The 24,046-nt window shown below is 37.9% G+C and overlaps 1 protein-coding gene and 1 long non-coding RNA gene across 2 annotated transcripts; one reads left to right on the top strand and one right to left on the bottom strand.

Moving 5' to 3' along the window:
- Positions 1–1,799: 1,799 nt before the first annotated feature.
- Positions 1,800–22,121, bottom strand: APELA (apelin receptor early endogenous ligand). Its single transcript, XM_032172260.2, has 3 exons — positions 21,892–22,121; positions 20,297–20,386; positions 1,800–3,921 (listed from the first exon to the last, which is right to left on the bottom strand). Exons 1-2 carry the CDS (start codon positions 21,965–21,967, stop codon positions 20,298–20,300), a joined length of 165 nt encoding a protein of 54 aa, XP_032028151.1. The 5' UTR covers positions 21,968–22,121; the 3' UTR covers positions 1,800–3,921; position 20,297.
- Positions 5,390–23,962, top strand: LOC131382984 (uncharacterized). Its single transcript, XR_009212625.1, has 3 exons — positions 5,390–5,470; positions 13,039–13,160; positions 23,746–23,962. It is a non-coding gene; the product is annotated as an uncharacterized LOC131382984 (long non-coding RNA).
- The last annotated feature ends 84 nt before the right edge of the window (positions 23,963–24,046 follow it).

Here is a 24,046-nt window from a genome sequence, read left to right as displayed (position 1 = left end):
CCCACCCTAATGACCTCATTTTGACCAATTACCTTCTAAGGACCTAATTTCCAAATAAGGTCACATCTGAAGTACTGGAGTTAGCACTTCAACATACTTTTTTGGGAGAACACAATTCAACCAATAGCAGAGATGAACTTGTTTCCCTTCTGCTAGGCCTGTAGTGAGGGTGTGTTTGTATTAATCGAGCCAGGAGTTTTGCAGAGTTTGAAGTTTGTTATTGCTATAGTTACCATTAATTCATTAAAGACTTCACACTCCCCTAGTGATATGTCTCTTTCATTTCTCAAACTGGATTCTACTGTTATTTTTACTCAACTCCTGTTAGTGTGGTTTTGGGAGTTGGGGAAGCCCGTGTTCTCTGATGTTCTGATTGAGCATGAGTCATGGGCAGGCACTCTGAACTCTGGTCTCAGGCATGTGTGGCCTTCACAAATGTTCTTCACTCTCCTCCAGATGTAATGCTGGGCCTAGCACACATTCCCACATCTCACAGCACAAAGAGAAATGACTGGCACATCTTCCAAGTCCCCTTATTCAGGGAACTACCTGGTGATGCGCTCACCCAAAGAAGGGAAGAAAACTAAGAAGGGAAACAAGGGACTCAGACAACAATAGACTTAAAACCTCTGGACATAAGACAGAAGATAAAAGATAATTCTTAGGGTAAGGGAAACATGAAAGGCCTCAGAGGACAGCTGTGCATCATATCACCCAATTTCAGTTCATGCTAAGATGATAGAGGGCTTCAGGAGATTGAGCACTACAAAGAAAATGAATATAATCAACAAATTACATGTCGAGCTTAGAGAGGAACTTTAGAGATTAGCAGATATGGGGCTGAAAGAGATAAACAGAAAGTACAGCAAGTAAGAAATCAGGCAATTTTAATCACAGTAAAACAAAATTTGTGTATCAAAGAAATTATAATTATAGTACCTAAGTGGCTCAGCTGTGAACAATTATATAGTCGTATGAACATATTAATCCAATTATCATATTTGGATATTTGTGGAGAAAGATAGAGTATGTGCCTGGGTGATGCGAGAGACCTAAATTCTCAGTTTACCTAATAGAATGTTAATTTAAAATGTCTAACATTAGACATATTACAGTTATGGAGAAATACCAAGGTCAATGGAATAAATCATGCCTCTGTTTAACAGGAATTTGGTGTAGGATGGCATGATCCAGGAGGTTTTTGTTTTTATGTAAGCCTGTTTTGTTGCTGGACTGAACTAATAGCTCTCTATATAATTTTGATAAAATTCATAATGTGGAAAGCATTGAATTATTGACTGTGTAATACCATCTTTCATCTTAGAATATCAAAAGTACTTTACAATTTATTCCCATTACATCTCTGAAGAGTAGGCATTTCTTTTTTTTTTTTTTTTTTGAGACGGAGTCTCGCTCTATCACCCAGGCTGGAGTGCAGTGGCCCGATCTCGGCTCACTGCAAGCTCCGCCTCCCGGGTTCACGCCATTCTCCTGCCTCAGCCTCTCCGAGTAGCTGGGACTACAGGCGCCCGCCACCACGCCCGGCTAATTTTTTGTATTTTTAGTAGAGACGGGGTTTCACCCTGGTCTCGATCTCCTGACCTCGTGATCCGCCCGCCTCGGCCTCCCAAAGTGCTGGGATTACAAGCGTGAGCCACCGCGCCCGGCCGAGGCTTTCAGTCTTAAATGCCTCAATTAATAGGAACAAACACTGGAAACAGAGACAGGTATCAGGAACATTTTTACCATACTATACTCAACACTGAACATTTCTTATAAAAAGTAAGGACAGCCAGACATGCAAATCATTGAGTGTTTTATTGAACAATTAAGAAATGTATAACCATTTCATTACTTTACAATGGTAAAACTGATTTGTAACTTTTTCTGTGAATATGCGAATTTGTACTTGAAAGAGTTTAGACTTGTATTGAATGAGATGTATCTTGACTATAAAGTGTTTTCTTTTTTCAGTACAAAATATACAAACAAGTACATGTTTTAAACATAAATATAACTGAGAATAGGTTATGTTTCTACTCAAATGCACTTGTGGAAAGTACCATTCATCCGCAAAGACACTTTTAGTAAGCCTTGAAAGGAAGACAAACTCCATAGTGTTGTCAGATTTTCTATTTAAAATTACATTTATATTAACCCCAACCTTTCATTTTAGCAAAATAAGGATTAATGGTTTATGGTTTCTTCTACTTTATAATATTTACAGAGTAAAACTTCTACTCCAGATATGAACTTGTGGGCCAGCATGGTGGCACATGCCTGTAATCCCAGTATTTTGGGAGGCCAAGGAGCTCACCAGCCTGAGTTTGAGACCAACTTGGGCAACATGGAGATACCCCATCTCTACAAAAAATACAAAAATTAGTCAGGTGTGGCCGTGAGTGCCTGTAGTCCCAGGTACTCGGGAGGCTGAGGTGGAAGGATCGCTTGAGCCAAGGAGGTGGAGGTTAAGCCTAGATCATGCCACTACACTTTAGCCTGGGTAATAGAGCCAGATCTCATCTTAAAAAAAAAAAAAAGACATATATGTAAATTTCTTATCTGGAATTAACATAAAGTAAGAAACATAAAGTAAGAAAAATTCTGTGGCACTAAGCTAACAATCCTTCAATAAATACAAATTAAGAACATCTTAGCATCTGGGGAACACCTAGTTATCAACACAATTCAAATTTAGACAGGATAGTTTCTTTTTTGAGTAATCATATCCCTAAATTCCTTCTGATTTTTCGTTTCCATGTCTCAGCATCTCAGGATGAACAACACCAAGACAAAGCCTAATAGGATGATGAGCACTCATCTTTTAGATACAGATATCACCCTGAGTGAGACTTCATTGGCATAACTGTATTTTAGATGTCGACTTTAAGTAAGACTTTTTAAGAAATTATCTATACAAAACAATAAAGGACATAACAAAACTTCAAAGGAAATCAAACACTGGGTTCTTATAATTACATGATGAGAAAGGTTAAAAAATGAATGGTTCCAGCCTGAGTTTAAGACCAGCCTGGGCAACAGGGTAAAACCTCATCTCTACAAAAAATACAAGAATTAGCTGGGTGTAGTGGTGCACACCTGTAATCCCAGCCTATAATTGGGAGGTTGAGGCACGAGAATCACTTGAACTCGGGGGGTGGAGGTTGCAGTGAGACAAAAGCGTGCCACTTCACTCCAGCCTGGGCAACAGAGAGAGACTCTGTTTCAAAACAAAAACAAAGACAATGGTTTCATTTGGACATAAAATGAACTACAATTAGGATTTTATGTTTTCTTTCAACTTCAAATGGACATTACTCATTAAATAAAAAAATCATACTTTCATAAACCTTAAAGCTTATCATAAAATTGGTAGCAATTAATAGCTTTTCTTAGTCTTTCTCTATATATAATCAATGAACCAATTATTTTCTCCCTATTGTGAGAAGCCAAATGGTCAATGCAATTGACTTCAGGTTGAGCAGTTTTTAGAAAATCACTCAAACATATACAAAGTTAATACTTTTGGGGAATTATAGGAATATTAAAGCAACATTTTAACTTCTTGCACTTTTTACCATGAGAGAGTTCTAAGACACTAAAAGGTATTTTCCTTTTTAACCCATAAGAGAATAATAATGTGCAGGAAATGAGATATTTTTGTTATGTAGGCAAACAATTTGGGCTTCAGATTGGAATCCTTTTGAATTTATGTTATTTTCCCTCCAAATAGAAGCCAAGAAGAATAAAATCCTGTGAAGCTAATAAACCATTCCAGGTGCTTTCAAATGATCCTTTTTTTGTGTAGGAACTTCTAAGCAATCACGCTGTTGGCATCATGAAGTTATTTTGTGTGGCTGGATGTCTTTCCTTCACTCCTCTTCTTCTTCTGACAGATCCAGTAAAGTTAGCTAGAGAGATCTATATTTGAGAGGCAAGGGAGAAACAAATACATCAAAGAAATACTATCCAGCACACCAATAAACACATGCCTAATTTTTTTTTTTAAATAATGAGTTATGGAAGTTTATCAGTGTTTTTCAGTGCTGAAAGCAACTTTATATATTCTTACCTTTCAATAGAAATTCAGCACCTATGTGTCTTTAAAAGACTGAATTTAAATTTTTATTTTATTTACTTTTTGAGACAGAGTCTCACTCTGTTGCCCAGGCCGGAGTGCAGTGGCACGATCTCGGCTCACTGCAACCCCTGCCTCTGAGTTCAAGTGATTCTCATGCCCCAGCCTCCTGAGTAGCTGGGATTACAGGTGTGCGCCACTGGTGTCAATGTTTCCCTAGGTAGTTTCTTTTGGGCCCCCTCCTGAAGACATGAAGGTTGCTTCTTGCTTCATTTCTGGAAGCTTCCACCTCCTTCACATTTCACTTTCACTTCACATCTCACAGTCATAGTGGGGTGTTAACTATGACTAATTTAGCAATACAAATATACAGATAGTTCTTCTGGAATCATCTCTCTCAACTCAGATTGCCTAAATTTGAACATAAAAATGAAATGGGTCCAGGCATGATGGCTCACACCTACTGGGGAGGCTGAGGTGAGAGGAAGCTTCAGCACAGAAGTTTAAAACAATCCTGGAAAACATAGCAAGAGCTCATCTCAAAGAAATATATATGTGTGGCTGGGCATGGTGGCTCACGACTATAATCCTAGCACTTTGGGAAGCTGAGGCAGGTGGATTGCTTAAGCCCAGGAGTTTGAGACCAGCCTGGCCAACATGGTGAAACCCCGTCTCTACCAAAAATACAAAATTTAGCTGGGCATGGTGGTGCATGCCTATATTCCCAGCTACTCAGGAGGCTGAGGCACGAGAATTGCTTGAACCTGAAAGAAAGAGGTTGCAGTGACCCCAGATCATGCCACTGCACTCCAGCCTGGGTGACAGAGCAACACTCTGTCTCAAAAAGAAAATATATATATGTGTGTGTTTTGTAAAAAATAGATGAAAATGAGATGGATTTTTTTTTGCTTATCAAACTTACAATATATACATGTTTGTCGCCCAGGTTGAAGCACAGTGGCATGATCTTGGCTCACCACAACCTTCACTTCCCGGGTTCAAGTGATTCTCCTGCCTCAGCCTCCCAAGTAGCTGGGATTACAGGCATGAACCACGACACCTGGCTAATTTTTTTGTATTTTTAGTAGAGACGGGATTTTGCCATGTTGGCCAGGCTAGTCTTGAACTCCTGATCTCAAGTGATCCGCCTGCCTCGGCCTCCCAAAGTGCTGAGATTATAGGTGTGAGCCACCATGCCCGGCCAAAAAATTGTTAAATAAATTAAAATCTTATACTGCACAATATTCTTATTTTTTCTTTCCTTTTATTTTTTTTTCAGTGACCAAACAACAAACCCAAGAAAATATTCATTTAATGCAAAGAAAGCAGTAGAGGAGGAAGAGAGGAACAAAAAAAGACATGAGACATATAGAAAAGAAAAAGTAAAATTGCGTAAGTTCAACCATATAAATAATAAAATTAAACATTGACTTACTAAATAATCCATTCAAAAGGCAGATTGTGTCAGACTGGGTAAAAAAACAAACAAACAACAAAATATGATCTAACCACAGGTTCTTTGCAAAGGCATATCTCTGATTCGAAGCCAAAAATAGATTGAAAGTCAAAGGATGGAAAAAGAGATATCATGCAAACAGCAAGTATAGGAGAGCTGAAATGAATATACTTATAATGTCATATTTTTAAAAATTAAGACAAAAATTGTTACTAGAGACAAAGAATGACATTTATAATGCTAAAAGGGTCAATTGAGGAAGATAGAACAATTATGAAGATATATATACTTAAAAACAGAGCCCCTGGCCGGGCACAGTGGCTCACGCTTGTAATCCCAGCACTTTGGGAGGCCGAGGCGGGTGGATCACGAGGTCAGGAGATCGAGACCATGGTGAAACCTCGTTTCTACTAAAAACACAAAAAATTATCTGGGCGTGGTGGCGGGCGCCTGTAGTCCCAGCTACTCGGAGAGGCTGAGGCAGGAGAATGGCGTGAACCCGGGAGGCGGAGCTTGCAGTGAGCCGAGATTGCGCCACTGCACTCCAGCCTGGGTGACAGAGCGAGCCTCCGTCTCAAAAAAAAAAAAAAAAAAAAAAAAACAGAGCCCTAAAATACATGAAGCAAAATCTGGCAGAATTGAAAGGAGAAATAGATGATTCAACAATGGAATCAAATTAGAAATCAGTAACAAAATAATTTGAGAAATTCTCAAATATGTGGAAATTAACAACACAGTCCCAAACAGCCAGTAACTCAAAGAAGACTCACAAGGGAAATAAGAGAGTATTTTGAGACTAATGACAAAGAATACATAGGGAATACAGCTAAAGTAGCACTTGGAGAGAAATTTATACCTATAAACATATATAGTAAAAGAGAAGAAAGATCCCAATCGAATACCTAACATTTCACTTAAGACCCTAAAAATGGAAGAGCAAACAAAACCTAAATCAGGCAGAAGCAAGGAAATAATAATGATTAAAGCAGAAACAAATGAACTGGAGAATGGAAAAACCATAGCAAAAATCAACAAAACCAAAGTTGTTTCTTTGGAAATAGCAACAAAATTGATGAACTTTATTTAGACTGACCAAGAATAAAAGAGAAAAGACTCAAACTACTACTCTGAAATGAAAGAGGGAACATCACTACTAACCTTACAGAAACAAAAAATAACTATAATAGTATAAACAACTGTGTGCCAACAAATTTGATAACTTAGATAAAATAGACAAATTCCTAGAAAGACACAAATTACCAAAACTGACTCAAAAAGAAATAAAAATCTGAAATGGATCTATAACAAGAAAAAAGATCGAATTAGCAATTAAGAAACTTTCCAAAAAGAATCATGTGGCTTCACTGGTGAATCCTATAAATCAATTAAAGAATAATTAGTATCAATTTTTCCCAAACTTTTCCAAAATTTACAAGAGGAGAAAACACTTCCCATGTCATTTTATGGTTACCCTGATACCAAAATCAGAAAAAGACATCATAAGAAAAGTACAGACCAATATCTCTTATGAATGTAGCTGTAAAAATCCTCAGCAAAATACTAACAATCTAAATTCAGCAACATATGAAGAACATTATGATTTAGTGGGCTTTACCTCGGAAATACAATTTGACATCTGAAAATCATTTAATGTGATGCATAGTATCAATAGAATAAGAGACAAAACACATAACACATGATAATATATATACATATGTGTGTGTGTGAATATATATTTGGTTTTCTGTATTTTTTTTCTTCTTTTTTTTCTTCTGAGACAGGGTCACACTCCATTGCTCAGGCTAGAATGCAGTGGTTTGATCACAGCTCACTCAGCCTCAACTTCCTGGGCCTGGGATCAGGCGATTCTTTCACTTCAGCTTCCTGAGTAGCTGGGACTGTAGGCGCATGCCACCACACCTGCTTGGCTAATTATTTGTATTTTTTGTAGAGACGGGGTTTTGCTATGTTGCCCAGGCCGGCCTCAAACTCCCTGACTCAAGCAATCTGCTCCCCCCAGCCTCCCAAAGTGCTGGAATTATAGGCGTGAGCCACCACACCTGGCCACACATGATAATTTGGATATAGAAAAAGAAGTTGACCAAAACAAACATCCTCCCTTCATAATAACAACATTCAGCAATCTTGCAATAGAAAAAGAACTTTCTCAATCTGATAAAGGTCATCTACAAAGACCCATAACTAACATAATACTTAATAGATGAAAGACTAAATCTGGGACCAAGAATAAGACAAACATGTTTGCTTGAACTACTTTGGAGGTTCTTGTCAGGTTACTTAGGCAAGAAAAGAAAAAAGAAACCCAGATTAGAAAGGAAGAAGAAACTATCTCGATTTGCAGGTGATCTTGTACGTGAGCTTGTACAGAGCAAATCCTAAGGAACCTTCTGAAAAACCTATGAGAATGAATCAAAAATTTTATTAAGATTTCAGGATATAAGATCAATAAAAAGTCAATTGTATGCCTATACATTAGCAATGGACAATTCAAAAATGAAATTAAGAAAATTCCATTTGCAATAGCATCAAAAGAATAAAATACTTGGAATAAATTTAACAAAGGAAGTAATATCAAAAGAATAAAATACTTAGAATAAATTTAACAAAGGAAGTACAAACTTGTACTCTGAATACTACAAAAGCAATTAAAGTAGACCTGAACAAAGAGAAATACATTCCATTTCATGGATTAGAAGACTTAATTTTGTCAAGATGGCAATACTTGTTACATTGATCTATAGATTTAAAACTATCCCTATCCAAATACCAGATGGCTCGTTGCAGAAATTGACAAAGTAGATGCAAATCTTTGTGACCTTCGATTAATTTTTTTTAAAAAAGTACATAATACCTGAAGAACAAGCTACCAAAGAAAACATAGACTAATTTGACGTCAATAAAATTAAAAACCTTTTTGCTCCAAGGACAACACCAAAAAAAGACATCCACAGAATGGAAGAAAATATTTGCACATCATATTTCAGATAAGGGTGTTGTATTCAGAATATATGCATATATATATATATCTTACAGCTCAACAATATAAAGACAAATAATCCAACTGAAAAATGAGCAAAGGATTTGAATAGCCATTTCTCCAAAGAGACACAAATATCCAATAAGCACATGAAAAAATGCTCAACATTTTAGTCATTATGGAAGTGCAAATCAAAACCACAATAAGTTGTCACTTCACATCCTCTAGGATAGCTATAACAAGTGTTGGCAAGTATGTGGAGAAATTAGAACCCACATATACTGCTGGTGGGAATGTGAAACGATGCCACCACCGTGAAAAACAGCTTGGCAGTTCCTCAATGAGTTACACATAGAATAACCACATGATCCAACAATTCCTCTCTTTTAATTCCCAGAGAACTGAAAGCATATGTTCCAACAAAAACTTATACACTAATGTTCACAGCAGAATGATTCATATTAGCCAAATAGCGGGAATAACCCAAATGTTCATCAATAGGTGACTGGACAAACAAAATGTGATTTTTTCCATATCATGGAATTGTATTCAGTCATAAATTGGAGTGGAGTACTGATACATGCTACTACATGGATGGGCCCTGAACACATTAAATGAAAAAAGCTAATTACAAAGACCACATATCACAGGAATTCATTTATATGGAATATCTAGAATAGGGAAATCTATAGAGACAGAAAGTAGGTTAGTGGTTGTCTAGGACTGAACAGCTGGGGAGAAATGGGGAGTGCCTCCTGATGAGTATGGGGTTTCTTTATGGGATGATGAAAATGTTCTAAAATTGATCATGGTGATGGTTGCACAACTTAGGAATATAGTAAAAGCCATTAAATTGTACAACTTAAATGGGTGAATTGTCTGGTGTATAAATGATATCTGAAAAAAAATTAAATATGCATATCCTCATAATTCCACTTCTGGGAGTATTTTGTAAGAACATAAGTATACATATGTTCAAATATGTATGCATGCCTTTTCACTGCAACGTTGTTCAAAATAGCATAAATAAATACCACAAACATAAATATTGATCAATAAAGTCAAGATAAATAAATTAAGGCTATCCATACAGTGAAACTCAATCATCCCTCAGTATCCCTGGGAACTGGTTCTAGGATTTCCCTTGGATACCAAAATCCATGGATGCTGAAGTCCCTTATATAAAATGGTGTAGTATTTACATATAAATTACACTCAGCCTTCCGTATACTTTAAATTGTTTGCAGATTACTTATAATACCTAATACAATATAAATGATATAGAAATAGTTGTTATACTGTATTGTTTAGGGAATAAAGACAAGGAAAAAATATGAACATGTTCAGTACAGATACTACCATTCTGTTTTTTTTCCCGAATATTTTCAATCTACCATTGGCTGATTTAATGAAAAACCCACGGATATGGAGGGCTGACTGGACTACAGCGTCATTCAAAATGACCGTCTCTTAATACCTAGGTGACGGGTTGATAGGTTCAGCAAACCACCATGGCGCACTTTTACCTATGTAACAAACCTGTGCATTCTACACATGTATTCTGAAACTTAAAGTAAAATAAAAATAAAAATAACTACTGTTTTCATATGTACAAATAAAAACATCTAAGTAAAAGACAAACGCAGTAAATGGATTTCATATGTGTTTAAATAATGTGTATATGTCATATTTATACACATATTAAAGTAAATTAGATTAAATGTCACTTAGATGCTAAGTAAAAGACAAAGCAGTAAATGGATTTCATATGTTTAAATAATGTGTATATATGTCATATTTATACACGTATAATTTTTGTATATATAAAAATGTTGCTATTAAAAAAAATGTTAAGACTGAGTATAAAATTGAACTTAACTCCAGCACAATTTTGACATAAATGAAATGTGACACCTAAAGAACTCCAAGCCCCCACATACTCCCCACCCTGACCCCCACTCCCACCCCACCCTCACCAAGGTTACTTTGGCCAGTATAATAAAAGAAGTTATTGGGAGGCTGAGGCAGGAGAATCGCTTGAACCTGGGAGGCGGAGGTTGCAGTGAGGCAAGATCACGCCATTGCACTCCAGCCTGGGCAACAAGAGCAAAACTCTGTCTCAAGAAAAAAGAAGTTATATGTGGTACACACACACACACACACACACACACACATACACACACACACACTCTCTCTCTCTCAAGTGAAGTGACATTTAATCAAAATTTTCATTGAGTAGGAAAAAGGTGAAGAGTAGGAAAAAAGCACATCTAGGCAGAGGAAATAATGTGTAAAAGCCCTGAAGTGGTAAGGAACATGACATATTTGACAGACTCACAGAGAAGCGCTTTTGTGGTTTACATTCAGAATTTTATTTCAATTGTAAGAGTAATGAGAAATCACTAAAGGACCTTAAGCAGTATAGAAGCCATAATACGAAGAATGGATAAAAGAGAAGCAAAAGTGGAGGTGTGAAGGTTGCTGCAAGGTAAACAGTAGTTGAGCTTGTGTGATGTGAACTGGTGACAAATTGGGAACTGGGAGACTGAATATGTACAAGATCCTATATTAATCCTTTGACCCACAAACTGCAGCAACCAGCCAGGAAGCCGAATCACAACCTCTGCAGCAGCTGGTCCCAGATGGTCAAGAACTACCAGTTTCCTTTTTATCCCTCCTCCCCTGATTCTAACTTAGGACTAACTGAAGAAAACCACATATACTCTCCAAATTAAATAGGATATCCTGCTTCTAGATAGCCTGCCTTCAGCTTTCCCATGCCAACAATCTCCAGTCACATCATACCTAAAGCCTTCTCTGTTTCTCACAATGAAGCTTTCCTATTCTCTGCCTGTCTTGGTCCTCTGCCAAACTCAAGAGATGCTGTCTGACTCCCTTGCTATGTACACTCTGAATAAATAGCCCTGGCTTGATTCATTTGAGTGGTTATCTTCTTTTTTTCCTCAGGAGTATGATAATTAAGTGTAAAGAGGTAATTGAGGCTAAAGGAATGGATGAAACAGAGCAAGAGAGAGTAGAGATACATTTTATTATAACTTGCAGGGTACAACAGCCTGTTTAGGAGGCAGAGGGTTGGCTGAGAACTTAGTGGAAATAAGTGTGGTGTCCTGGAATTGAAGGGAAGGGACTTTTGCAGGCCAAGTAGCCAGCTGCTAAATTCTGCTGTGAAATCAGGAAGAAGACTAAAATTTGTCAATTAATTTAGAAAGATCAGACCGGGCACGGTGGCTCAAGCCTGTAATCCCAGTACTTTGGGAGGCCGAGGCAGATGGATCACCTGAGGTCAGGAGTTCGAGACCAGCCTGGCCAACATGGTGAAACCCTGTCTCTACTAAAAATACAAAAATTAGCTGGGCGTGGTGGCACATGCCTATAATCCCAGCTACTCAGGAGGCCAAGGCAGGAGAATCGCTTGAACCCAGGAGGCAGAGGTAGCAGTGAGCTGAGATGGAACCATTGCAATCCAGCCTGGGTGACAAGAGAGAAACTCCATCTCAAAAAAAAAAAAATTTAGTAAGATAAGGATAATTCTAATGGAGATGTAAGACAGATTAAAGTGGATTTAGATGTGAATACAAAATAATGAATCAGGGACAATGAGTACAGAAAAATCATGAGAGCATTGACTGAGGGGGGTATGTGGATGTGCACATGTGTGTCTTGTTTGTTTTAGGATATAGGCTTATCACCATTTAAACTTTCAAGTTGACACGATGATCCAGAGAGGTAAAGGTATAAGTGGCAGCTTGAAATTCCTAAGAAATCTCAGAGAGAGAAGGGGACCCACAGCACACATGAAGGATTGGCCGTGCCTTCTGTAATACCAAGAAGGAAGAGGAAGATGGAGGTGGGTAAGGGGGAGAATGGACTAGATGGGATTTATGGTAAAAAGAAATTTTAGATTCCTGAACAACATGGTAGAGAGCAGCTAGTTTAGCTATCTATGGAAAGAATTGTTACACATTTTGTAAGGAGAAATAAGTTTTTAAAATGAAGAAAACTGGCCGGGCGCAGTGGTTCACGCCTGTAATCCCAGCACTTTATGAGGCCGAGGTGGGAAGATCACCTGAGGTCAAGAGTTTGAGACCTGCCTGGCCAACATGGTGAAACCCTGTCTCTACTAAAAATACAAAAAAAATTAGCCAGGCGTGGTGGCAGGTGCCTGTAATCCCAGCTACTTGGGAGGCTGAGCCAGGAGAATTGCTTGAACCTGGGAGGTGAAGGGTGCGGTGAGCCAAGATTGTGCCACTGCACTACACTCCAGCCCAGGCAACAAGAGTGAAACTCAGTCTCAAAAAAAAAGAAAAAAAGAAAAGAAAACTTTGAGACTCTAGAATATTGTATACATACTTTGTTCAGAGGAATATATAATTATAGTAATCAATGTTTGTAATATAAACATCACTCTATTTATGTATTTGATATGTAAGTGTATAAGTAAATATATTTATCATTAAGGCATCATAATCTTTTTTTTATTTTTAGACAGCGTCTCACTCTGTCTCTCAGGTTGGAGTGCAGTGGTATGATCACAGCTCACTGCAGCCTCAACACCCTTGGCTCAAGCAATCCTCCCACCTCAGCCTCCTGAGTAGCTGGAACTACAGGTACGCACCATCATGCCAGCTAATGTGTTTTTCTAGAGACAGTGTCTTGCTGTTTTGCCCAGGCTGATCTCAAACTCCTGGTCTTAAAAGATCCTCCCACCTCAGGCTCCCAAAGTGCTGGGTTTACAAGTGTGAGCCACTGTGGCCGGCTGGCATCATAATCTTTACAGAAAAGTTTTATCTCATCAGTAAATTAGGGACATTAGGGATTTCCTCCAAGCATGACCTTTGGACACTGGGCTGTGATTAATTTAGAAAAGAGTAATTTTCTATATTTCATTTAGCTTTATGCCATATGTCCTGCAGATATTTCAGCCCACACAGGAATGCCCCATATTTAAGGCAGTTCTTAGGCCATTCACATCAAGGAAAGGTTTGTACCGTAAGCTTTAGGGGCTAAATCTTGTCTTCAAGGAGCTCATATTTCAATACTGATAAAAATCTAAAGAAACAAAGTTAAATGCGATAGATGGCTTTAAAAGCCTACTACTAAAAGTGCTGTGATTGTTAGGAGGATGATGATTATTTTAAACTAACTGAATTAGGGTGGGCCTCACGAGGAAAATGGGATTTATGAGAACTCTCAAGGAGGGAGAGAGTTTGGACTTGATGAGAGAAGAAATTCCTAGAAAAGGAAATATCTCCACCACAGAGAAAATCATAGTTCCATCCTAGAAATATTAGAAAATAAATCTGAAAATGTGTGTGTGTGTCTAGTGAGAACGAGTCTTACATTTATTATCTTAAATTAAAAGATAATAAATAAAAGCTTCATTTCATTTCATCTTCCTTTTTTTTTTTTTTTTTTTTTTGAGACACGGTCTCACTCTGTCACCCAGGCTGGAGTGCAATGGCATGATCTCGGCTCTCTGCAACCTTCACCTCCTGGGTTCAAGTGATTCTCCTGCCTCAGCTTCCTGAGCAGCTGGGATTACAGGTGCCCACCATGAGAACTGGCTAATTTTTGAATTTTCAGTAGAGATGGCATTTCACCGTGTTGGTCAGGCTGGTCTCGAACTCCTGACCTCAAGCGATCTGCCTGCCTTGACCTCCCAAAGTGCTGGGATTATAGGTGTGAGCCACCATGCCCAGCCTATTTTACTTCTTTTAGCAACATTATGAGGCTGGGCACGATGGATCACACCTGTAACCCTAGCACTTTGGGTGGCCGAGGCGGGCAGATCACTTGAAGTCAGGAGTTGGAGACCAACCTGGCCAGCATGGCGAAACCCCATTTCTACTAAAAATACACAAATTAGCTGGGTGTGGTGGCGCAAACCTGTAATGCCAGCTACTTGGGAGGCTGAGGCAGGAGAATTGCTTGAGCCCAAAAGGCGGAGGCTGCAGTGAGCTGAGATGGCACCACTGCACTCCAGCCTAGGTGACAGAGCAAGACTCCGTCTCAAAAACAAAACAAAACAAACAAACAAGCAAAAACACTTATGAAGTGCCTGCTGTATTGCAGGCACTTTTTTTGGCTGAAGATACAAAGATAAATAAAACCTACCCTCGGCCTTCAGGGAATTCACAGCATGCAGAGGGAAGAGGGGAGGACTATAGTCAGTTAACACTTTCTAATGCCAGGTGTTAAGGATTTTAACAGAAGTATGTAACTAGTGCTCTGAGAGCAAAAGTGGACATATCTATTGTAATTGGTAGGGGTATTAAAATCAGAGAAGGTTTCCTAAGGGATGAATGATACTGAGAAAAAAAGTGAAAAAATATACATTTGAGGTAAAAGCGTAGCTTGAAGAACAGTTAAGAGGTGAATAATGGACTGATTTTAAAGTAATAATAAGTCTAACTACTATTTATTTAGTGCTTACTGTGTGCCAAGTATTATGATAAGGGAAGGGCCATAACAAGTTCCATCTTATAGATCCGGAAGTGGAGGGAAGCTCAGAGAGAATAAATGACTTACCAACAATGATCACCAGAGAGTGAGCTGTGTGGCCAGAGCTTGAATCCAGTAGGTCCAAACACAGTCTTAACTCTTACCCCTCTGGGACAGGCAAGGGGGAAAGAATAAGGTAACAGATGAAACTGGAAAGGTATATGTTGTAAGGTGGTGTTTGTCAAATTATTGTTATTATTTTGTGTTCCATTTGACCTACAGTGGGATATCTGAGATCAGGACTGAAACACATTCACTGGATTCAGAAGAAGGAAGTCATAATGGACCTTCCCCAGAAGGAAAAGGGGAACAATGTGTTGAAAATAGTTGGGAGGAAAGAAAACAGCTGCCTTTTCAAAAAATGTGGCTTTGAATAGATGAAGAGAACATGGGCTGGTCGCTAGAGAGCACTATGGAGTCAGTGGTGGAACTCTTTTCTTTCCTTCTCTTCCTTCCTTTTTCTTTCTTCTCTCCTTCTCTGTTTCTTTCTTCTCTCCTTCTTTCTTTCTCTTCTCCTTCTCTCCTTCCCTCCTTCCCTCCTTCCTTCCTTCCTTCCTTCCTCTTTCCCTGTTTCTCTCTTTCTTTCCTTTTTTCTTCCCTTCTCTTTCTTCTCTTCCTCTGTCTTTTCTTTCTTCTTTTTATTTCTTCTCTTCCTCTTTCTTTCTGTCTTTGTCTCTTTCATCTTTCTGTCTTTTTTTTGTCTTTTTTTTTTTTTAAGATAAAATAGACCAGTGTTGACATATTGAACATTCTGGGGGAGCAAGGGAATATAATTGCTAGATCAAGGTCCTTGAGGTGTAGGGACATTACCCATACCCAAGAGAGGTATTTTTTATTGAAAGACTAGGGGCCACACACAGTGGCTCATGCCTATAATCCCCGCACTTTGGGAGGCCAAGGTAGGAGGATTGCTTGAGCCCAGAAAGTCAAGACCAGCCTGGAAACAAAGTTAGACCCTGTCTCTACAAAAAATCTTAAAATTAGCCAAGCATGGTGGCACACACCAGTAGTTTCAGATACTTGGAAGGCTGAGGCAGGAGGATAACCTGAGCCCAAGACTTTGAGGCTACAGTGAACTATGATTACGTCACGGCACCCAGCCTGGGTGACAGAATGAGATCCTGCCTCAAAAAAAAAAAAGGACTAGGAAGGGAACATAAACGAAGCATTGTAGATGTACTGCAGTTTGAGGGCGAGGTTGGATTTTGAGGCTTAATGACCTCCTATTTCACCATGAAGTAAGAGGAGTTATCTTTTGCTGTGAGTTAGAAGAGGAGATTAAGAAGTGTAAAGAAACTAGAGGTTATTAGTTTGAAATAGTAGTTGAATAGGAATATGAAGTGCAGAAGAGTTCTTCCCAGAGAGCCCAGCTAAAGTTGGAGACGAAGTGCTCCATGAAAGTAGAGATTCTATGCTGAAAGCAGAGCTGGGTTTCAGTTAAACCCAAGAGGTGGAGAGAATGGAGCGAGAAGGATGAAGATGCTAGGACAATTGCAGGAAGAGTTGGGAAGCAGGACAGGTTTGGTTAAGGGGGTCAGATGCCCATGACTGCAAGAGGGTAAGAATAAGACAGAAAATAGGAAACTAGAAGCAAAGTTTGAATAGCAAGTGAGGGTGACAAGAGAGTATTAGCTGGACTCAATTAAAAATAATGTATTAAAAGATACTTTTTCCAAAAATATTTTCATTGTCATTACCTCTGGAACATGGAAACGGGCAATAGGGTGGGATGGGGAACTTGTACTTTTGACTTTACATTCTTCCATACTGTTAGAAATATATTATACACCATGAAGATGTATTACAATTGTTATTAAAAAGCTAGCTAGACCGGGCGCGGTGGCTCATGCCTGTAATCCCAGCACTTTGGGAGGCCGATGGGGGGGGGGGTGCGGATCACCTGAGGTCGGGAGTTCGAGACCAACCTGACCAACATGGAGAAACCCTGTCTCTACTAAAAATACAAAATTAGCTGGGTGTGGTGGTGCATGCCTGTAATCCCAGTTACTCAGGAGGCTGAGGCAGGAGAATCGCTAGAACCCGGAAGGCGGAGGCTGCAGTGAGCCAAGATGGCACTCCAGCCCGGGCAACAAGAGTGAAAACTCCGTCTCAAAAAATAAAAATAAATAATAAAAAAAAGCTAGTAGAGTATATATTGACGGAGTATGTAGTTATCTAGAGTACATATTAAGTAAGTAATGTTTTAGAGACAGGGTCTAGGCTGGAGTGCACAATCATAGCTCACTGCAGCCTCAAACTCCTGGGCTCAAATGATCCTCCCTGGAGGCCTCAGCCCCCCAAATAGCTAGGACTAGAGGCACACGCCACCATGCCAGGCTAACTTTTTTTTTTTTTTTTTGGTAGAGACAAGGTTTAATCATGTTGTCCAGGCTGGTCTTGAACTCCTGCACTCAAGCAATCCACCTACCTCCACCTCCCAAAGTGCTGGGATTATAGGCATGAGCCACTAGACCTGACCTTAGAGTACATACTTATAAATAAAAGCATTAATGTGGTGAGATTTTACTGTTGGAAGGGAGAAGTCATCCCAGTCTTAAGTCGCGACCTCATTTTCCACTCTAGGGCCCTCACATTAACCTGTAGACTTGCATTTCCTGACACCCCTTCTCTTGCTCTCCTTCACTGTAAATCACTTAGGACTGAAGGTGATGCCAAAATATTTCTGAGAAAAAAAATCAAGGAAATGAACTGCATACAGCATAGATTTTTCTGTGTAATTAATTCAGTTGCATAGGCTGGGATCATTGAGGATGACCCTAGGAGCTGGACAAATTGACAGAGTAAAGATAATATGACATTCCTATTAAATGAGCTAAAGGTCTGAACACTCTGATATAGGGTTAATCTGGAAAACTTTCAAAGTCAATTGTTTATCTTACCTATCCTTTTACAAAGTTTCACTTGATCCTAACTGATCAAATAACCACATGTGATTTTATCTAAAGCATCCAAAAAATTAGAGGAGGAGAAATGAAAGGGGTGTTTTGCCTTAGAGTCCACTACCTAGGTTTACAGTACATTTACCCAGTTATCAAAGTGCCTTTGTTGCAAAACATATAAAAAATGGGCAAGTATTTAGGAGAGTGAGAATTATGTTATCAGATCTGAAGGTAGCACTTGTTATTATAGTGCTGGTTGAGCAAGGTCTTGAAAAATTATCTAATGGTTACCTTACATTAACTCTTACAGTAGATTCCAACAGGTGACTTTTAAACATTCTTCAAAGAACTGTAGCTGGAATGTAGAACTAGTCTAAAACTGACAAAATAGATGCTGTAACCCAAGCAGTTTTATAAGCTATCAGCCAACTTTTGTAAAGGGTTGCTCTTATTAAGTAGTTTGCATAGCTTTAATTAAATTTCCCTTTGGTTTACAAACTTGATTTACAAGTCAAAATTTCCGTCAACTTTAAAAATTCAAATTTCACTACTCATGCTTACTTGTAACACTGGTTTTTATGGTATGTGATTTGAGGATAATCTGTGGCTATCTAAAGACTTGTGTTTATATTTTGCAAGGTATCTTTCTTTGTATATGCAGGAATTCTCTTGCTATTGTGAAATGTGTCCTCTCCTCTTTCTTATTTATGAAGGAGTGCTGGAAAAATCTGGGGTGTCTCTATTCCTCTTAAGCACAGATTTTTACCATTATTTTATACATGACACTGAAATGCTCTGCTGAAAGCATTATCAGCACACACCAAAGGATATTTTAACACAGAAAATCTTTTTAAAGCATGTTTCAATCACCATTGATTGGCTTCTCAGAAACCTCCTACTGTATCTTTCTGGATTCCTCCATCAAAGCTATTTTTTGTATTTTGATAACAAATATTAATTTGTTACAGATATAGACATAGAGAACTTGACATTTTTGTCTCAATCCTTTTGATAAATGTTTATTATGAAATTGTTCCTCCTTCATTTAATTTTCTACTACAGGGCTTTCCCCGGGTTTGGAAAGCATGCATTAAACAATAGATATAGCGACTGTTCTTTCCACTGAATGAATGGAACCGTAAAAGCTGCTCTACAGGCCAACCGAATAAGCTAATTTAGCCATTGCCTGTGTATGTTAACCAGATGAGGGATATTTCTGTGGCATTTTTTAAGGAAGCTATATCTTAAATGAATTAATGAGCTTGAAATACTTACAATGGAATGCCAAACTGTGTATTTTTTAGTATGAAGTGACTTAAACTTGGACAGTGTTTGAAGTTAACTGATTCAAGCAGTATTACCGGTAATTGTGGTGGTGTAACATTATTTAACAAGTGTAAAAACAAGAAAAGGGAGGAGCAAAACTCTACCAGAATTTATCCTCAAGATGTGACTATCAAGATCACTACTATTGGTGAGGCTGGAAAGCTGCCATTTCATTAGTGTTAAGTTTACTTTATCTATTAAAAGAAATATTTTCAGAAAAAAATAAATAAACCCTGGTGGCAAATAATAGTTGAATAGGAATATGAAGTGTGATGGCTTACATCTGAAATCCCAGCACTTTGGAAGGCAAAGGTGGGTGGATCACTTGAGGCTAGGAGTTCGAGACCAGCCTGTGCAACATGGGGAACCCTCATCTCTATAAAAAATACAAAAATTACCTAGGAGTGGTGGCGCACGCCTGTAGTCTCAGCTACTTGGGGGGCTGAGGTAGGAGGATCACTTGAGCCCAGGAGGTTGAGGCTGCAACGAGCTGAGATCACATCATTGCACTCCAGCCTGGGTGACAGAGCAAGACCCTGGGGGAGAGGGGAGAGGGCAGAGGGGAGAGGGGAGAGGGGAGAGGGGAGAGGAGAGAGGAGGAGAGCAGGAGAGGAAAAGAAACCCCGAAGTATTGATGGTAGTTCATTGCTGGTATGGTGCTGTTGGGTGAATACATCCAAATGCTTTCATACACACTGGTCTTAATGGGAGAATCAGCTTGTTCTGCATAACATCCACAATAATATTAGCCTCCATATAGCTGTTACTCAGGTTCAACAGTTATCAAGATTTTCCTACATTGTCCTCATCTGTCTAATTTTCTTCCTTAACTATTACAGCAATTTTCAAAAGTCATGTCATTCATTTCACTCTTTCATTTATTGGCATGCATCTCTTAAGTCTTGACATCACCATAAGCCATCATCACATATTACAAACTGTGAAGAAACATTCTCTAGTATATCTAATTTGGAACACTGCCTAAATGTAGCAAAACTATTTTCTGTCAGAAATACCTCAGGGGAAGGGTACTCGTGAATGGAGAGGCATACATCTCCTCTGAAGGCAATTGTGTTTGCGCAATTTTCTTCTCATGGTCAAATTAACTGAAGGAAAAAGAGAGAAGTATTAGGAGCATTTTTTAGAGGCTTGATTGTTGTTTAATCTAGACAATGCAAACATATTTTGGAGCCAAACTAGACTGTGGTTATTTGCTATTTGTTCAAATGTGATTATAAAATTAAAAATCAATGTGATGCATATACACAAGGGGTGTTCCTAACAGTTAATGTTAATAGCAAGGTCTTCTTTTACTCTTATTTATTTTTTTATCCCCATCGTTAAGCAATCTATATTGCTTACATCTTAATAATATCCTCCTCCTTTTACATGATTTTTTCCTAAATGCTCCTAGACCTTTTATTTTATGCAGTAAATTAATCACAAATATTTTGTAAAACATTGTCCGAGCTACTCTGTATTTCCGAAAAGTATAAATGGTTTGAATAGTGACTGCTGTAAACAATGAGAAAGGATCAAGCTGCTTTCTCAGAGTTGCTGAATTGGAACTTTTTTCTTATTTATGTAAAAGCAGAGACCGGGGCCATCATTTGAAATAAACTCACAGTGATCAAACTTCTTATTCACTAAAAAGCAAAGTCTGAATTTTTAACAAGTGATGCATCATTTTCTGTTCTAACTGAAGAAGCATATTATCAAGTGAATAATCTAACATATTTGGATGTAAATATTACCACCTTTTTATTTAAAGTTGGATTTGTGGTTCGGAAAACTTTAACTTTCTAATTTTTTTCCCTCTTTCTTTCTTTCTCTCTCTCTTCCTTTCTCTCTTTTCTTTCTTTTCTTTTTTTTTTTTTTTTCAAACTTACTGGTTCTTTGAAATCTTAGCTGTTTGGTTTTGAAGTAAAAGTATATTAGAATACTTTTGTGTACTAAATTTCTGTTGGTTAAGTACAATATAGTTGATATCATCTTTGAAAACGTGTCAAGTAAATTAATATTATGTATCTTTACCATACATATTTTTGATGCTTTTTAGCTCTATGAGCATAATAATAATAAAAGCTGCACTTATTCGTTTTAAGTGACATGCCTAGTTACATAATTAGAAATAACAGCTATTGATCCATTTTAAGATATAATCTGCATTTTGTTGCATTGTGCTTTTTGTATGTTAATTCAGTCCCTACTCTGGGCAGCAACATACTTTTTAAATAAACTGCTTTGGAGTTTGCATTTTACCTAAAAATCTGTACATTTATTTACCTTTATAATGAATACACGAACATTTCTGTTTCATTTTACTTGTAAAGACAACATAATCTGCAATAGCTTAGAGATCTATTTTCTTTGCATTTAGGAAAAATAGTGGTAAAATACTTATCATTTCAAAGTCCAGCTGTTTTTAAAATATTGAAATAATAGACCCAACAGGATAGATAGCATACTTTCAAAATCCTACACATTTATCCTCAATACTACTAACTGCAAGCACACCTAAGTGATTTTCAGATAAACACAATCATGCTCAGAGACCCAGGGATGCAAACAGGCAAAACAAGTTACTTGTACAAAGGTATCAAAGGCCTACCTGGTCTCTGTCCGCTGATAAGGAGAAGACTCATAATAAAAATAAAAAATGCAAAAAGGAATTGCTGAAATCTCATTTTCCTACCGCACAAAAGTAGAGCAATGACTCTCAATGTAAACCAAACGATCTGTAAATAGTCTGTGCAATATCTGTGTGGCTGTCTTCACATTCTAATGACAAACCTCAGAGAACTGCCAGCTGTGTTTTGCAGGAAGGTTAATGATCACATTAGACAAAGTTGCCGGTGCTCTGTGCTGTGGTCAGAGCCTCCCTCAGCCTCAAACCCCTCCTCCACTCCTCTTCTCCTTTCCCCTCGGCCACTCCCCTTTATTTCCATAAGCAAATACTGGTGAAATAAACCATTCAAGCATGCTATAACTTTAGTGGAAGTGTACTCCAAAAGCTCCAAGAAGACAATGACTTAAATTCAATCTGGATATGAAGAAATACGTAAAACAAGACTTGACAGTGCCTCCTCCCCTCACCATTTGCATCTGTTTAAACTTTGCCCATATTGGTCCCACATGCAGAAACCAGTGGAAATGACAGGAAGTCTCTCTTTTGTCTTTTTCAGAAGGAATTCTGAAGCTCTAACCTAAGAGTCCCAAATGCTTTGCGGCAGAACATGTGCTGAAATGCTTTATCTTTACCAAACTTACTACAAAGTAGTGCCTGTTTACACTAACTCTCCAAATTGCCTAATTCATGTGGGTTTGTATCAGTAAAGATTTTTGGGATTCAGAATGTTTTGAAATAAATCTGCAAAACATTTACATTTATATTAATATTTTGTAAAGTGCAATTTTAAAAGTAACGGAGATTATTTTCATCTGCAAATGTCCAGGATTTTAAAAAAGGAAGTTCAGGCAAGCCACAAACTCATGAAATCTGTGTTCGGTTAAAATTTATATGTGGTGGAATACCAGGCTAACATACCACAGTCACAGAAATTGGAGATGGAGAAAAAAAGTCTTAGTTCATCTCCCAATGAATTCAGAAAACACAAAAACAGTCTAGCCTTGTCTTTTACACACATGCACCAAGATCTCTTTTTGTTTCAAGTGCTCCCTTCTTTGTCAGATATAGCTGTTATAAATGGAAATGACTATACTTATTAGGTAAGTATAATAAATTCCATTTATAACAGCTATATCGAACATATTTTAGGTAAAACGCAAAATGCCAAGAGAATAGCGTAGATATGCCCTGAAACACAAGTACAGCCAAAGTACTAACTCTAAAGCATGTGTAATTTGTTTTGAACTGTTAGGAATTTTGCTGTATTTGGCTTCTTTAGACTCAGGTAGTTGGTACATAACCTTGGGCTTCCTGAGGTTTGAATTTAATGCACAATTTGTCTTGATTTTATAAGTCAATCTGTAAATTTCCCTGCCTGTTTAGTTAGGCATGGAGTTTACAATAGGTAATGGCATACAAAAATTCTTAAATTCACTTTATTGAAGTCTTGAGAATATATTGACCTGTTTGGGGACTACAAGCATAGTGTTAAAGGGTCCTACTTTACCACGCTGTACATCGCTTCATAAAATCAATGGAGTACAATAGAGTTTGAACGCATGATATACAAGTGACTTAAGAATGGCAAAGAGTTTTTTCAGATTTTTAAATCCCTCCCCATTTCCCGCCCCAGTCTTCTTAGTACAGCACTTAGGAAAACAGCATGCTAACAAAGTTGAATGTTAAATCAGTAAGAGATCAATATGGATTTTGGCACTCTGTTTTCAGGCCAAGTTTTAAGTCTATTCAAAGGTTTAGTAGTGAGTTTTTATAGATAAGATAGAGACCTACCACAGACAGCAAATATTGACTAAAATTTTTATATTTCATTACCAGGTGATCAACAATGAATTCCTGGAATATCGCTAATATACACCAGTGCTGTGGAAGATACATATCTCCACTGATCAGGACGGAGTAAAGTGTTATATTTAAGTCATCTAACCACATAGAACATCATCTTTCTCATTAAAAGAAAAAAGATGTGATAAAATACCTGGTTTTCTACCTGAAAGAGTGATTATGTATTAAACTCATGAAAATTTACACATGATTTATTTACATGTTTTAAAATTATTCTTTCGAAAAAACAAAAAGATGTTGTTTAAATAGTTGACTTTTAGAGTATAGTAATAAA

This window comes from Hylobates moloch, unplaced genomic scaffold, assembly GCF_009828535.3.
Source record: "Hylobates moloch isolate HMO894 unplaced genomic scaffold, HMol_V3 SCAFFOLD_3, whole genome shotgun sequence".
Taxonomy (NCBI): Eukaryota; Metazoa; Chordata; class Mammalia; order Primates; family Hylobatidae; genus Hylobates; species Hylobates moloch.
This window is presented reverse-complemented; position numbering and strand designations above follow the sequence as displayed.